Source organism: Zeus faber (genome assembly GCF_960531495.2).
Source record: "Zeus faber genome assembly, chromosome: 8".
In the NCBI taxonomy this organism is placed as follows: Eukaryota; Metazoa; Chordata; class Actinopteri; order Zeiformes; family Zeidae; genus Zeus; species Zeus faber.
Window position 1 is genome coordinate 31,992,298 of NC_137195.1, and position 17,406 is coordinate 32,009,703.

The 17,406-nt window shown below is 42.3% G+C and overlaps 1 protein-coding gene across 1 annotated transcript; it reads left to right on the forward strand.

Annotated features, from left to right (window-relative positions):
- Positions 1–1,199: 1,199 nt before the first annotated feature.
- LOC307233560 (centrosomal protein of 192 kDa-like) lies at positions 1,200–17,405 on the forward strand (the record flags this gene model as incomplete). The annotated part of the gene is made up of 7 exons (XM_080004898.1): positions 1,200–1,379; positions 1,987–2,197; positions 2,535–2,645; positions 13,746–13,900; positions 15,104–15,165; positions 17,168–17,303; positions 17,374–17,405. The coding sequence occupies exons 2-7, from the start codon at positions 2,025–2,027 to the stop codon at positions 17,403–17,405; spliced, it is 669 nt and encodes a 222-aa protein (XP_079861024.1). The 5' UTR covers positions 1,200–1,379; positions 1,987–2,024.
- Position 17,406: the final 1 nt, after the last annotated feature.

Consider the following 17,406-nt stretch of genomic DNA (forward strand, 5'->3'; position numbering starts at 1 on the left):
GAATGTTCCCCTTGACTCATGTTTTACTTTCTCTCAAAGACGACCAGCCCGAGGCACCGATGGACATGGTAAACTGTAAATACTGTCTTCTGTTCTCCAAAAAAAAAAGTCCATGACTTAGCATCACATGGTTGTCTTAAAAGATGGACTTTAATCACCAGTCATATTTTCCTCTGAATACTTGGGTGTACCAATGTGTAATTCTTTAAATGTGCAAATGATACTCTGCTTTCTGACATTAGTTAAATTCAGTGGTCATTTATGTAAGCAGTTGTTTTGTTTCGACTCTAAAATGCTGGGAATGCTTCCTCTGACTTTTAAGACTTGAAGTTGGAATTTTGGCCAGCTGTCTGCAAACCATATTCTTGCAGCTGCTGATCTGAACACATGGCACAGCGATTAAATGTCTATTGACTTGAAGGGGCTAGAGAAGTCTATAGTGTTGATGTATTTATAAAAAAAATATATAATGAATCGAATGAATAAATTCATTAAAAATTATTAAATTGTTTTAAAATTTGGTGTATGGTGTCTGCTCCTTATTAGAGAATTAATGAAAATTAGCCATTTTCAGCCACATTTTTTTATTATTTATCTTTTTAGTAATAGTTAACCTCTCATTAGCATGGAGTTCTGTGTTTTTGTTGCCTGTACAGCATTCTCCTTAGAACAGTATCGAGATTCATATCAACCAATCTTAAACGACGCAGGCAAAGTGGACCGTCACGTCACAATGGGAGAGCCGTTAACTTCAACTGTTTTAATTTGGAAATACTATCAACTTCCAACGACGACCATGTACAACGTACGCCATGAGTCGAGCCCTCACGATGCATTGTGGGATACCGTTTCACCGGGTGTTATTCATGCGTTCTATGGTTTCTGGATTTACTGAAAATAAATATATATATATATATAAACACTAAGCATGGCAAAGTGAATTAGCCTGGATAAAACCAAGTCAGAAGTTGTATATTATTTCATCACCTGAATCAAATTAAAACGCTCAATGGGTTAAACATCATGAACCCTTAGTAATTGGTGTTAGGAGCAGGTCGTTGGCACTAAATCCCCACACGACTTGAACGCAACATACAACCTAAGTCCTGCCTTCCAGAAGTGACGCTCGCACGGACTTCCTGCGAGCTCGTCTTCAAGAGCCGCTGAGGCGGTGTGTGCAACTGTTGAGCACTGTGAAGCGGTGTGTGCAACTGTTGAACACCGTGTTCGGTGGGTACAGACCCGCAGTAAGACCAAGTTTTAACCGGTGGAATTCGCTGCGGTAGCGCTTTACCGCTAGCCTCAACCCTGTCCACACCAATTTAACTACACTGATCTTCGCGGAACGAACGTATCCTCCGTTTGGACTCGAGTTAAACGTAAGTTGAGTTGAACCGACTTGAACCTCCGCTGTTTAAAATCGCGACGGATTACATCGGTTAAATTAGTTACATAAATTTAGACATCACCGTTTAAACAAAGTTGCGAGTTAGTTGCGCGATTGCTTTCCACTTTGTCTGGTTTGGGACAGTGATTGGTAGTTCAGTAGGGGACGAGATTATTTTTTTTTTTGTCAAGCTCATTTGTTTTTAGCCTCAAGCTAACACCAACTTAGCTCATTGCAATTGGCGAATTAGTTCTGAAATAACTATAACGTTTTTTCTTGTCAAAAGCCACTCGTTTTGTATAGTGTAACTTAACACTGTAAAAGTGGATGCCAAGGCTGAGCGTTTTAGAAGCGGCCGAAAACTCAATTAAATCTAGGCCTGGGCGATATATTGATAAAATATATCGTAATATGATACTAGATATGATATGGGATTTTGGTTATAGTAATGTCGTGATATAGCTACATGTTGTTAAAGTATACCGTTTTACAATTTTCTGCAGTTTTCATTGAGAGAGAGAGAGAGAGAGAGAGAGAGAGAGAGATCTTTGGATGTCAGGTTTTCTCCCAAATGACCTTCACCCGAACTCTTGCTTTAGGTATGCTTGGCTAATACCCTCTCTGCCGGTCCAACGCCATGGCACAGAGTTTTATCAACCTGGAAGATGAGGCTCTTCCCAGCCTCCTCTACAGCTCTTTGGACAGTACCGGTGACCATGCCACACTGGGGAATGTGACATTTGGCTCAGGCCCTGGGCTTCCAGTGGCTGCCTCAACTGTGTATAAAATTAAAGCTTGGGCTGACAACAGGTGCGGACTATTGCTTATTGTAGAAATACTGATGAAAACCGAAGTGTTTGCTTGGTCATTATGCCACACCTGCAATTTCAACAATTCCTTCTTACTATGTCTTTGAAGGAATGTTACAAAGTCAGTTGTTACATCAATTGTAGCACTTGAGTAAAAGTATTTGATAATGTTTTTGCGATCCTCCACATGATAACCGGAATATCAAATTGCACTGGAATGAAATCACGTTTTAGGGATGCTTCATTTCCCACTAATGCTAGGAAACTGGCTTGGAAGGATGCTATCAAATCAATTTAAGTTCTTTTTGGGAAATGTTGCATGTTTTTCCCTTTCACAGAGGGCCTGCTGTTGATGCGTCGTATCTGGAGGCTGGACAGCTTTCATCCGCCAACCTGCAATCTTCCAAAGGAGAACAGGCCAAGTTTTCCCTCAGTTTTAAAGATGATTTGTGAGTACCTATGTGGTGTTAACAGGTTAATGCATGCTGTGCACCAATAACTGTGACACATGGTTAGAAACAAATAATTCATGCAAGTTTCACTGTTTTCCCTTGTGGTTCTTTATTGCTTATAAATAGTAAGTCGATTTGGCTCCAAATGATGGAAAAATAAGCAGAAAATATACATATCTATTGGGAATGCATGGATACAGATGTTGGGTGTTTTGTCTAATACTGTGCTATAGTATTGATACTTGTGCTGTGAAATGCTGTGATACCTTGGCATAATACTGACTTAATGTTAATAATGTAACTTTGTTGAATTATGCTCCTGTTTCCATGTTATTTACACCCAGTGGCCACTTTAGTAGTTACTTAACTGCATATATGTACGACCGTATGTGTATGTATGTGACAAATGATCTCTTGAACTTGTTTCTTGTACTGGATAGGATTAATTATTCACAGCATTGACCCAACAAGGTGCTGGAAACATACTTTAGAGACTCTGGTGCATATTGACATGATAGCATCACACAGTTACTCTGTTGAATTGAGATCTGGTGTCTTTTGGAGGCCATTGGAGTACACTGAACTCATTGTCATATTCATGGAACCAGTTTGGTGTATGCTTTGACATGGTGCATTATCCAGCCTGGAAGTAGCCATTAGCAGATGGGTAGGCTGTGGCATTTAAACAATGGCCAATTGGTATTAAAGAGCCTGATATGTGCCAAGAAAGCATTCCCCACACCATTACAAAACCAGCTTGCCCTGCTGATAGAAGAAGGATGTATCAATTTAATTATGTAATTTTGCAGGCACTTCTTTTATTTATTTATTTCATTTTTTAGATATTTATTTTTTAATCTGGCCCGTCAGCATGCTGGGCATACAACAGAGTATTTATATGCTATTGTATCTAGGATACAGTTAGTCTACAAGTGGAGTTCAAGTTCTCACCCTGCAATTCAACTCTTTAATTCTTAAATCATGAAGAACTGCTGCAACAACTCTTTCCTGTGGATGACCTATAAAATGACAAGAGCACAATTTTTGGTTATACAGAACCACCGCCAATCCCCCTCTTTGGAGAACTATTTGACCATGTTTGGGTCAAACTCCAAGAGGAGTTTGACCCAAACAAGCGCAAGCCCTTAGCCTATTGTGTGGTGTATGTACTGAGTTTTCACACTGGTAGAGATCGGTGAAGCGCGACCAGATCGATGCAGGGGCGTAGCAGACCAGGGAGCGTGGACCCCACCCCAGACCTGACCGTGCCCTAGCATGCTAACCTCCCATACCTGGTGGCACCCAACCTACAGCGACCAGCCACGGGCACAGAGCGGCCCGCCATGCACCTCTGCTATGCGGGGTAGCTCCGCCCCCCCATTAGGCCCCTGGTCAGCCCCCGCCCGTCAAGCATGTGGACCACAGAACAGAGAGCGGCAGACGGCCCCACCACCAGCAGCACAACCCCCCCAGTGACGAGCGCCCTGGCAACGGTACCCCGGCAGCCCAGTGTGACGACAGAAGTCTGCTCCCCACCGAAGGAGGCCACATGGTGAGCCCCGCGCCGAGCACACCCAGCCAGATTCAGGCCCCCGCGTCACAGGACCAGGCAGGACGCCTAACCAGCCCAAGCACGACGGGCCAGTCCCCAGGAGCACTGCCCCCTGTAGTCATCTCTGGTATTAAGGGAACAGTGAGTGTAAATGTCTTTATCCACAAAGCCCATTTTGAATTTTTTTTGTTCTGTGATATTAACTCTGTGCAGTATCTTATATCGGATGAGTTGCATTTTGGAATTACGGGTCATAGAAAGGTGTTGTTGCAAATAAGCTTCCACAGGTTGGTATCGGTGGGAAACGCAAGGTCTCTTTCCCATTCCATTGGAGGTAAAGATAAGGTGTCATCTGTTTTTAATAAATTTGTATATTCTGGGAAAGGGATCTTGTTAAATTACGGATATGAGTGAGATGTTCAATCATCAGAGGTGGTTGTAGGACGTTATTTGTCAATTTGATTTTAACTTTTAGAGACTGCTGTAGTTGAAGGAAGCCCTGGCCACAAATATTATATCTTTGGGTTAAGGTTGGGAAGGATATAACCTAATTGTCTTCAAAACGTGTTCCAGATGAGTAATTCCGTTTCTTTTCCAAGACCTAAAGATTATTGGTCTTTTTTTTAACCAGAAAATCTGGGTTGTGCCAGATTGGCGTGAACTTATTTGGAGATAGTGTGACCATTGAGTTTGAGGAGTTTCCACCAGGCTGACAGTTGTTGCGATAAATGGTTTTTAACGCAGTTGTTTCCTTATTGATTCAGTAAGGAAGGGGAGATCAGATATTGATAACTCCTGACATTCTGTTTGTTCAGTGTCTCGCCATCCGTGGCCCAGTTGTTGCTCTGGTTGTAACCATTTAATTATAAATTGAAGATGGTTCGGTAGATAGTAGTATCTGAAGTTTGGGGCTGCTAGGCCTCCACGTCTGTGTTTTTCTGTAGTGTTGCTAGTTTAGTTCTCGGTTTCTTGGATTTCCAATAAATATGTGCTGACTGTTGAGTTGAGAGTATTAAACCAGTGTATTGTTGGTTGCACTGGGGTCATTGAAAATACAAAGTGTATTTTTGGAAGTATATTCATTTTCACTGCTGCTATCCTACCAATTTGTGAGATGGGAAGGTTGTTCCATCGAATGAGGTCTTCTTTAATGGATTTAAGCAATGTAGTGAAGTTAAGGGTAAACTAATCTGACAGATTGGTGGAGAAAACAATACCAATGTATCTAATATTGCCCGTTGTGATGGTTAAGAGTAGTTTCGGGTTCACAGCATTGCAGTCCCTTCCACTGAGTGGTAAGAATGTGTATATATATATATATATTTTTTTTTTAGTCCAATTTAATGAATAGTCTGAGATAGCTGAGCATTTAGATACAAGATTGAACACCTCCGAGAACAAGATATCATCTGCATACAAACTGTTTTTGTGAAGAGTTTGCTGTTTGTACGTCCACGATATTACTGTTTTGGCGAAAGGCCGCCACGAGGGGTTCAATAAAGATGGCGAATAGTAAATGGGAGAGTGGACATCAAGTGAAATGCTGTGAAGTGTAACCATTGGTGATGACAGAAGCAGGTGGGGAGCTGAAGAGGATTCTGATCCATTGAATGAGTGACTCTCCAAAGCCAAATTTGTTGAGGATTGAAAACCTATACGCCCAATTAACTCTGTCAAATGCTTTTCCGGGATCTAAAGAAGCAATAACAGTATTTAAATTGTTCCTTTGAGATATGCTGATCAGACTGAATAAATGGCGCTTATTTGCCTTTGACAAAGCCTGTTTGGTCTGGGTGAATTATAAATGGATTTCCTTTTTCGATTCTGTTGGTTAGTGTTTTACAAATGATCTTTAAATTGCAATTAATAAGGCTTATGGGTCTATAACTGGAGGTGAGAGTTGGGTTTATTTTGTTCCTTATTGGGTTTGAGTAAAACCAAAATGAGAGCTTTATTCATGTGTGGAGGCTTGGTGGAAGTTGACTTGACCTTGGTAACCATTCTGATGAATAATGGGGATATACTGTAAGTGGCCAGAAGTGGTGATATTTCTGGAGAGTAATTCAATGAAGGAAGTCCTGTCCTCTGGAAAATAGATTTAATTAAGATTAAATTAAATTATTTCATCCCACAAAAGTGGGATGGTAGCTCAGGAGGTAGAGCTGGTGGTCTAGTGATCCAAAGGTTGCTGGTTCGATCCCAGGCTCCTCCTGCTAGCATGCTGTAGTGTCCTTGAGCAAGACACTTAACCCCTAATTGCTCCTGATGGCTGCGTCTGTCGGTGTTTGAACAATTGTAAGTCGCTTTGGATAAAAGCGTCTGCTAAATGACTTAATGTAAAAAGTGATGTGTTAAACTGCCACCTGCCGGGAGGGTTCCGGTTTGTTTCATTTATGAGGTTGAAACCAATCTGCCTGTGATCGGAAATTTCAATAGGGTGAATTTCAGGATTAGTGATTTTGGATATTGCGGCGTTACTTGTCAAGAAAAGGTAGATTCTAGAGAAACTTTGGAGTGAATAATATGTGTATTCTCTAAAATGTGGGTTATTTGATTGCCAACAATCTCCAAGAGCAAGATCACTCATATGTGTCCTACCACAGCAAAACTCGCCATCTTGCACATTTCTAAAATAGCCAGGAGCAGCCTAATAAGTTGAAAGGAGGAAAATACGATTTTTTTTCCGATTCGTGTTCCTTTGTGTTTTTTATTTATTTATTTTTTTTTTTTTATCTCAATCAAACAGAGTTTGATTTATAAATAGGAGAAAATGTTAAACCGTGCAGTTAAATATTCCTGTTAGATTACATGGGGAAACACAGTTCACTTACCGGGACGATGAACAGTGCTGAATAACGCCGATCGATCGTTTCCTTTAAAGCGAGCGTCCAGGTGAAGATCATTCCTCCATATTCCATGTGATGTGAAACTGTTTTGATAGAGTTCAGCCTTTAAATATTATGTGTTTCATACACACACTGAGACAACGTTTTGGAGGCAGCATGTCACTGACGTCGCCGTCATTTCAGTAAGCAAGACGAGGCTCCGGTTTCACTTGTCTGTGAAAACTCCGGTTGATTAGGAGAAGCGGGTGGACGACGATCTAAATGAAATTGCGGACCTTAATCTGACCAGTGTGATAGATCCAAGTCAGTTTAAGCAGTGCGCGCTGGACTTCATTTTCCGCAATGATAGTCAGTTCTCCGACAGCGACACAGAGAACAACAGCGATGCTGAATCTGATATTTCTCTGGACTTGGAGAACATTTTAAACAGCGGATTTCAAACTTAATGTGACGATGAAACTGAATATTTTCAAGAACCACCGGAGGAGACGACGATACGTCCGATGTTGTTACAACGGGAGAAGTTGATGACGTGATGAAGTCCGTTGAGGTTGGTGACAGATTTTCTGAGATTCATAATATTGATAGACTCGACATTTTTTTGTGTTGTCCATACTTTTAAACTCAAATAATTCCACTTTTATAAAAGATGTAGATTCTTGCTGTTAAGTAAAAGTAAAATGAGTGGTGGTGTTGAGCTGTTCGTGATTGGCCCATTCAGCAGTATGTTAATTAGCCATAAGGCTAAGGCTTTGTCCGCCAACCACATTTGAATTCTGGGAGCTGGCTGAATGAACCTCGTGTGGGGAAAACTTTGAAGGTGATTATCTCAGAAACACGGTTTGCCACACCCTTGTCATTAACAAGTCATAGCTTTAAAGCTATGAGTTGCATAGCTTGATTTGCGCAAGTGACACCTTGTTTGGAAGCTCACTTTAAAATGATGCGAGGGGAAAAAAAAAAAAATCTCGAACCGCAAAAATTACCCTAAAGTACAGGGTGGGTCATTTTTGCAGTTCGAGATTTTTTTCGATATTGGTATTGCGGTTCGATATTGTTTCACAGTGTCCGACAAATGCCAGGATTTGTGATTATTTTGGTTTGAGAACGGTCTAAACTTGGATCCATTACTGTGTTGAAGTCTCCTGCCAATATGATAATTGATTCAGAGAATTCTAAGAGTTTTGAAAATTTATTGTGAAAGAAATTTGGGCCATTAATATTAGCTATGGTTAATTTGATGTTACCTAAAATTCTTCTGGGTCTGATATTGTGGTTTTATTTTGATATGGGATACTTTGATCAATATAGGATATTTTTTTTTGTTTGATGCAGAAAACATCAAATTAATCCATTAGCTTTGAGTTTTGGTGCTTGGATGCGATGAGGTGAGTTTCTTGCAGTAGATGAAGTAGAAGCTGGGGTTCATCCTGGTGAGGTGACTTAGGATTTTGCTACGTTTAGCAGGTGAACCCAAGCTTCTCACATTCCACCAAACAAACGTAATGGGTGTCATTGAAGTTAGTTAGGGGGTTATGGCACAGTGCATCCAAGGCAACAGCTATACTACCGTGCCCATGCTTTCCCATAGCTAAGTCTGAGTTTTCCTCCTTTACATTCCTTTTTACTGTCCTGGTATTGAAGGATGTTTGTAGGGATACATCCCTACACAAACAAATGACAAGTAGACAATGCTAAACATAGAATATTGCAGAGTTAGACATACATATATTGAGAGACGGAATAGTGTGAGATATATGTATGACCGTATGTATATGTATGTGACAAATAAGAAACAGAAGAAGGAAACAGTCTTTATTTGTCACACGACACTCCACAACACATGCTTGTTAGTAGTAGTTTATCAACAACCAACCATATGCGTTTACCCTTCTGCCGGTACTCCTTCAGGATGGGATACAGCACCTTCAGTCGGTCGTTGATCTCCTGGGGGAATTGATCATCCATACCCAGCGTGGCTCCTTTCAGCTCCCATCCTTTGCTTTTAACCAGCTCCTTGTGCTTGAAGTGTTCAAACTTGGCAATAGATGAGCGGGGACGGTTCCTCGGTGTCCAAGTTGGTGTACCCGGTGGAAGGTGATCTGCTTCACTGTCATGGGGAGTTTCAGGGTGGTGTGGAGGAAGTCTTTCACCATGTGTTCTGGGGACTCGGTGTTGTTCTCTGGGACCAGAAAAGGTTAGGTTGTCCTGCATACTTCTGAATTGTACAGGATAGTCTCTTTCATTATTTTATTTTCTTTCTTTCGAACCTTCACCTCCATTGTGAGACGCTTAGGCGGTTTTTAGATCCCCGTTGTCTTTTTGCATCTTGCCGACCGTGCAGTACAGGAAATCAAGGCTGGCTTTGATCTTGGAAATGTCTCCGAAGCGGACCAAGCATGTTCAGCTTCTTGTTAATCTCATCCAAGACACAAACCTCTACAGCACCCGGGATTAGATCGTCTGTGCATGTTGCTGAGTCTGTCTTCTTTCTTTTCGCTGGATTATTGCGGTCCTGATCCTCTTCCACATCTACTCATTATAAAAAAAAAAAAAAAATTATATAATCCTGAAGGTCTCCACTTTGGTTTTGCATTTTATTTTTTAATTTATTTATTTTTTGCAATTCGCTTTATTATTTGTCTGAGTTGGAGCGGATTGTCAGTGTTTTAGTCAGTGCAGAAGGGCGCCACCATGTTCGATCTGTACTCCCGTGTTCTGGCAAGATCACAGCATGGTCCCGTGAGATACAGGAAAATCAATTAATTTAGCAGCAATTCCGTAATTTGGCAGACACTTCTGTCCGAAGCAACTTACAGTAACTACATTTGTCACAGCCAGCTAAACATTCTCTAGAAACAAACAATACGAGATGAATTGGAGAGGGTTTTATTGTATGTTAGTCTGTAAAGGGGAAAAGAGATGCTCATAGGGTAAACCGGTCTACGCAAGTAGGGTCCAGCTGTAGTCTGAAGAGATGGGTATTCAGTCCGTGAAAAAGGATGGGGAGTGATTCAGCAGTTCTGACACATGGAGCTCATTCCACCATTGGGGCGCAAGGGAAGAGTCGCGACTGGGATGAACAAGCCCATGTCGCTACGGAGGAGTGAGGCAGCATGCAGGGGAAGAGGACTGAACGAATCAGCAACGTGACCAGTGATTGGAGATATGGAGTAGCAGTTTGATGGACGGCCTTGTAGAGAACACCAGTTTCTTAAAATTTGATACAGGCAGAGATGGGAAGCCAGTGAAGTGATCAAAGGAGTGACATGAGTGAATTTTGGTTGGTTAAAGAGCGTTGTGGTCTAGACTGGAGATGAACCTTAACTTGTGCCAGCCTTGGGTGCCTTATGCCTTATTGGCTGTGTGTCTTCGGATGCTGTAAAGGGAAAACCTGCAGGAGCACGTTCTAGCAGAAATGTAGGCAGAATTACAGAATGACTCCAACGTTCTACGCAGTCTGAGATTGCGATACCTGGGTGTTCTCAATGGTGATGGCGAAGTCTGTGTGAGGGCATTCTTTCCCAGGGAGAAGGAGGAGCTCCGCCTTGTTGAGACGGAGTAATGTGTAGTATCCATGCACTAATGTGTACGCCAAATGCTTGTTGCCTCCTGTTCTTAGCTGACAGGAGGGGAATCCATTGTCTTCTGCTGTCGCCCATCCACTTCAAGCTTCTCTGTGTTGTGCGTTCAGAGACGCTGTTCTGCACAACACTGTTGTAACGTGTTTTTTTTTTTTTTTTTTAAGTTACTCGCCTTCCTGTCATCTTTAACCAGTCTGGCCATCATCCTCTGAGCTCATTAACAAGGTGTTTTTTTGCCCACAGAACTGCTGTTAACTGGATATTTTTTGCTTCCACACCATTCTCTGTAAACTCTAGGCTAGAGACTGCAGCAGTTTCTGTGAAACTCAAACTACCTTATTCAAGATGTTTTTGTCACATGCATATATGTAGTGAAATAACATTGCTGGTAGATCACCAGGTAGTACGCACCATATACAAGGCTCAGTCCTGACCGCAGCTGCCCGGGTTCATTTCCGGCACGTGGCCATTTGCTGCATGTCACCCTCTCTGTCTGTCCCCTTTGTTCCCACACTATCTCTGTTAAATAAAGCATGAAAATGACAAAATATCTGGAGGTGAGGTGAAGGCCACCGTCCGGTGGCCTTCATCTCAGTGGTCATGAAGTGGTCATTAATGCAGGCTGGGGAGGCGTTCTTCGGCACAGGGATGATGATGGACCTCTTGAAGCAGGATGGGACCACCGACTCGGCCAGGGAGGCGTTGAATATCCTAGTGAGCACCGGGGGTAGCTGCTTAGCACAGGTCTTCAGTGCTTGCCCAGATATGCCACCTGGGCCCACAGCTTTCCTGGTGTTCACACACATCAGAGCCCTCCTGACATCATGCTCAGACACATTGCACGCTTATCCCCAACTCAAATTAGCCAGTGAGCGAGCAGTGTTGCCAGCCACGCATAAAAGAAGTTCAGTTTGCTGGCTAGGGAGGCGTCCACACTTATGGCTGGGGAGGGGCTGCTCTTGTAGTTAGCAATGGTCCGCAGCCCCTGCCACAAGCGTCTGGTGTCTCGTTGCTCCATCTGTGCGCCATTGTGTCCCTGTTTGTCCACTTAGTGCCCTTCACCACCCTCTGCAGTTTATAAGACACCGCTCTGTAATTGTCCATGTTGCCAGATACAAGACTGTCATTGTCAGCAGCCGTGCAAGCTTTCAGAGCACCGCGGCTGTATTTATCGACCCACGGTTAGGAAATATCCTAGCTTTCACTGTGGGAATGATGCTGTCCGCTTACGTGGCTATGAAACTCATAGTAACTTCCATAAACATGCTGACGTCACTGGAACTTGATTGGAACATGTCCCGGTTGATGTCACTCAGCATCTTGAAGCGCGGCCTCTGATTGGTCCGACCACCGCTTTCCGTCCCTTGTGCAGTTCAACGTACGATACTATGCTTGAAAACAGGAAGCAACAAGATTGCAGCGTCGTCCAATTTCCCGAAAGCAGGGAGCGAGATGGTCTTGTATCCGTTCTTATACGGTGTAGCAGTGTGTGGCAGACCAAGGGGCGTGGTCAAGCTGCCACTGCAGACAGCCGGTGCAGGCTCCCATCCCGGGGTCGCTCAGCTGCTGCCAAATCAATGGAGGGACTCCGATCCTCCGATCCTAAACCCATGAAATAATGTTTTGTTGTCCCCACAGTGAGGATCGGCGGGCTTGCGGGACATGTTTGACCGGGCGAGTAATCCTGATATGCAAGCCGCTGGACACGGCTGGAGATCACTTAAACGCTTAAGCACATAGACGATGTTCATATTGGCCTGTGAGCCCATGATTTAACATTTTTGCCCACGAGCCAAAAATTTATTATTATTATTTTTTTAAAGACTGAAAATAGAAACATGCCAACCGCCGTTGTTTCGCCAATGCGTGCCTGCCTCTTCCTCATTCCCTGGCCCTGTGCCAGAACATACCTCCACACAATGGTCCAAAGTTCTAACTCCCCTGGTGGTACACGTGATGTGTTGGTGGAAATTAGGCAGAACCTTTTTAAGGTTTGCCCTATTAAAGCTCCCAGCCACCACCACACCCACGTCAGGATGTATGTTTTGAAGTCCGCAACACATCATATAGGTCCAATAGTGCTATGTCGGTGTCCGCTTGCGGTGGAATATAAATGGGTGTGATGATGACTGTGCTGAATTCCCGGGGGAGGTAGAATGGATGGCACAAAGTGGTCAGCTGTTTCGGGTTCGCCGAGGATGAGCAGGTGAGTCTTGACGTTGTGGGGGTTACACCAGCTGCTGTTGATCATGAGGCAGACTCCTCCACCCTTGGATTTCCCCGACTGCCCTGACCTGTCTACGCGGAACATGGAGAAGGGCTTGGCTGTACGCATGGCATGGCACCAGCGGGTTCAGCCATGTCTCTGTCAGGCAGAGGATGCAACAGTTTCTTGTGTCTTAATGGCATTAACAATCTTTCCACGGTCCAAGTCGCTAAGATCCCATGTCTTGCCCGTTCTGCTGTCTAGTCTGAACAGCAACTGAACCTCTTGACCATTTCTGCTTGCCTTTATGCATTGAGTTTCTGCAATATGATTTCTGATTTACATGTTTGCATTAACCAGCAGGTGTCCAGTACACCTAATATAGTGGTCATTGAGTGTGTTTTGCAACTGAAAACTTAATATTTGTCTCGCTACTCGGCTGGACTCTTGAGTTCTCACTTTTGGATACTTGCTGATGTCTGACTGGCTCAAGATTTCAGTCTCAATTTTGGACAGGCGCTGATTTTGGCCCTGTGTGTTTATTATTTTCGGTAATTGATTCATTAACTGCTTTTTGTTTTAACTAAATTCGCTTGAAGGCAAAAATGTCGCTGAGTTCCAAAGATACAAAACATGGAACAGAACTCTAAATACAACTGACACGATACATATTGCTTTATCAAAGCTTTTTTACAAGCAAGGTATCTATCCTTAGCACTCTGTATATGCAAATACACAACTGTAAGCACCCAGTATTTGTACTCAGTCAAAAACAAGTATCGGACCAACCCCTAATTGAAATCACTGAACTCCTGCATCTTGAAATGCATGCTCTCAGGTGACACCTAACTTATTATTTTTCTTTTTTGACTGAAAGTTATATTGATAGGGTCTTGATACCTTCCGCAGGGACAACGTAGATGACTTCATTGCAGCCCATCGTTTCTCAGATATGCTGGTTAAGATTCGCATGGATGAGTCACCATCCAGGGCCCAAGCCTCCAAACTGGGTCCTCCTCCCAAACCAGGAATGCTCCACGGGCAGCCCACAGAATTTGAAACTGGTAAGAACACCTTTTAAAAATGTGTTTATCCCGTCAAGTGCATTTCCACATGGGGGTTGGTGTATTTAGGTCTGGGGAAAAAAAAGAAATAATTTTTAAATAAAAGGGAATAAAAAGTTAAAATACTATTGTCAAATATATGAAATTATGCACATGAAGTAAGTGTCATTGTTACTGTGTTACACAAACACATTCCTCTCACTGACTTTATGCATTTGAACTTATTATTGGTTCGAAATTAAGTAGACAGGCTGAAATCAGATGTATGTCGGACTGGGCTGGTTATATCAAAATCGGGCGATTGACCGTTATAGTCATCGACACACATGCAAAAGAAGGTTGTAATAGCAAGTTGTTAATGTTGGTCTAATTTGTATAAAATCTACCTTTCCTATAAATATTTATAATTTCATGTGCGCTTAAACACCACGTGATCCCTCAAAACAAAGCCAACACTTCTCCCTGCAACAATCGTGCTGTCTCTGAAGTGCGCGGTCTTTGGAGTTTACCATGCATTGCAAATCCCATTGTTTTTCATCTCCCTTTTGCAGTAGACTATGTAGAAGAAATAATGTTGAAGACTAATTTGGACTCAACCAATGAGTATGCGTTCAGAACGTGTACATCAAGCATATTCATATCTTGCCCAGAAAATAAGTCCGCCCCCTGCTGCTCGTCTGGACTGGAACGTTTCCCTACCGGCTAAATAAAGTAATTTATTCTGGAATATGACTCATTAAAACACTATTGTTACAATGTTATTCTCCTACTATGATTATTAAAAACTAGAGTCGGGAAAGGAGTGCTTGTCTTCTTTTTCTCCACTAAAACCACACTGTGGTACTTGCGTAAATATGGCTATTATTTTGGGCTTATATTTATTCTATTTCATCCAAAGTTGACAGTTGATATTTAGAATTTGAAAAGGGGGGAAAAAAAACAAAAACCACTTCGCTCTAAACTCTGCTCCACCTTTATGCGTCTCTCTGGGAGAAACCGTTGGCCCATCAGCTCCCCCTTTCCAACTGTCCGACTTAAACAGCGGTCTGTCGGGTTGGGGACCCCTCTTAATTCGATATACAGTATAATACAGCTGTTTTGTTTCCAATTAAATCTTGATCCACTTGATGTATGTATTCATTTTTCAATTCAGTCAGTTCTGTTCTGAGGGGGTGTTCTCCAACACTGTTTCCTGTCCAACAGATCTCTCAACAGGCCTCCTGACGTTCACTCAGTGTGGAAACAGAGATATTATGGAGAGAAAGGTATTTTGGAGGTCCTTTTCACACAAATTAGGCAGTTGTATTTCTTCTGTGATGATGCTTTTATTTGCATCTATTGGTAAACCAACCGACAACTCATTTCTGGAGGTGATAATTACCTGCTCAATTCAGATCTATGCTGTTTCTCCAATAATGTTGGCCACTTGGTATAAAGCAGTTTTCATATTTATTATTTTTTGTCTATTCTCTGTGCATGTAAGTGGCAGCAGAAGCGTCTTCAAAAGATAAAGCCCTCCCTGAAGCATTTTTTCCAATGGCTCCATGCCTTCATCAGCTGATGAAATGCCATCTGACTGAAGAAAACATCTGCTATTAAACTACATTCGCTAGGTTTTGTGACACACCGCCTAATAGATAATCCTTCATCTCTTTGTCAGCTTCTTATGAGGATGACTTAAAAATGGATGCATTAATGATTCTGGATGCATGTCACTTTTAAAAATGAATGTAAGCACTTTGATAGGAAATATGTGACCCACCGCAGCAAAACCCGCATTGTCTAAAATCGCCATGAGCAGCCAAATAAGTCGGAAAAAAAACGTTCTTGAAGGAAAATTCGACTTTTCCATATTTGTGTTCCTTAGTGTTTTTCTCAACGTATTTTTATAACCGAGTTTGATTTAAAAATAGTAGAAAAATGTTAAACCGTGGAGTTACATATTCCCGTTAGATTACATGGGGAAACACAGTTCACCATCTGAGAGACAGAATAGCGCTGAACAACGCCGATCGATCGTTTCCTTGTGAAGTCACAATGTGAAACCGTTTTGATAGAGTTCATCTTTTAAATCGTACTACTTTTACACACAAACGGAGGCATCATTGTGGAGGGGGCGTGTACCAACGTCTGCCATCAAAGAAGAAATCCTGACGTCACTTCCGTAAACAAGACGAGGATCCGGTTTCACTTGTCTGTGAAAACTTTCATTGCCCTGTGTTATGGATTACGGGAAGCGGGTGGGGGAAGATCTAAATCATATCACAGACCTTAATCTGACCAGTGCGATAGATCCAAATCAGTGTTAGAAGGGCGTACTGGACTTCATTTTCCGCGATGATAGTCAGTTCTCCGACAGCGATGCTGAGAACCACAGTGCTGCTAAATCTGATATTATCCTGGACTTGGAAAACATTTCAAACAGCAGATTTCAACCTGAAAGTGAGGATGAAATGGAATATTTTCAAGAACCACCAGAGGAGACCAACAATACACCCGTTGTTGTTACAACGGAAGAAGTTGATGACGTGATGAAGTCCGTCGCGGTTGGTGACAGATTTTCAGATTTTCCGAGACTCATAATATTGATATACTCTACATTTTGTTGTGTGGTCTGTGTTTTTATACTCCAAAATAATTCAATTTTTATAAAACACGTCTCTTCTTACTGTTAAATAAAAGCTTTTTTAAAAACAAAAATAGTTGTGTGTTGATGCTGTTAAACATTCCCTCAAAACACAAGAACGCAGTGATTGCCCCATTCAGCAGTATGTTAAGTAGCCATGTGGCTTTGTTTGTCCGCCAATATCATTTGCATTCTGTGAGCTAGCTCAATAAGCCAAGTGTGGGGGAAAGTTTGAAGGTGATTATCTCAGAATCACAGTTTGCCACACCCTTGTCATTAACAAGTCATAGCTTTAAAAATATTTGCTTGATTTGCGCAAGTGACACCTTGTTTGGAAGCTCTGATTCTCCACTTTCAATCGATGTGGGGGGAAAAAAAAGTCGAAAGCTGCCAAATGACCCGAAAGTATGCGGTGGGTGGGTCACACAAAGATTTGAGCTGGGGGGAAAAAAAAAAAAGTTCTTGGCTACTGGCTAGCATCAAGGGAAAAATTAACAATATGACTCAAACGAAAGTTCAGGTGGGAGATTTTTCAATCTTTTACTGCTGAAATCTGTTATTTGTCCAAATGTACCATAGTGAAGATGGAGTTGATGTATCACAGCCTCTGATTACTTTTACTTTCTTCAATACATGCCCAGCCTTTCGGAGCCACCACTGACGAAGACTGCCCGGGCAGTGACAAACAAGACAGTGTCCCGTTCAGCGGCAGTATCTCAAGTTTCTTGGCCAATGAGAAGCTCATGTCAGTGGACAGCATTAACAATGACCTCACTGGTTTGTTTTCTTTCAGTCATCCATTTATCTATTGCCAAAAAGTATCTAAACATTTTTGGGCGTGAACTAGCCGTTCTGGTTGGAAATATCAACAGACGATGAC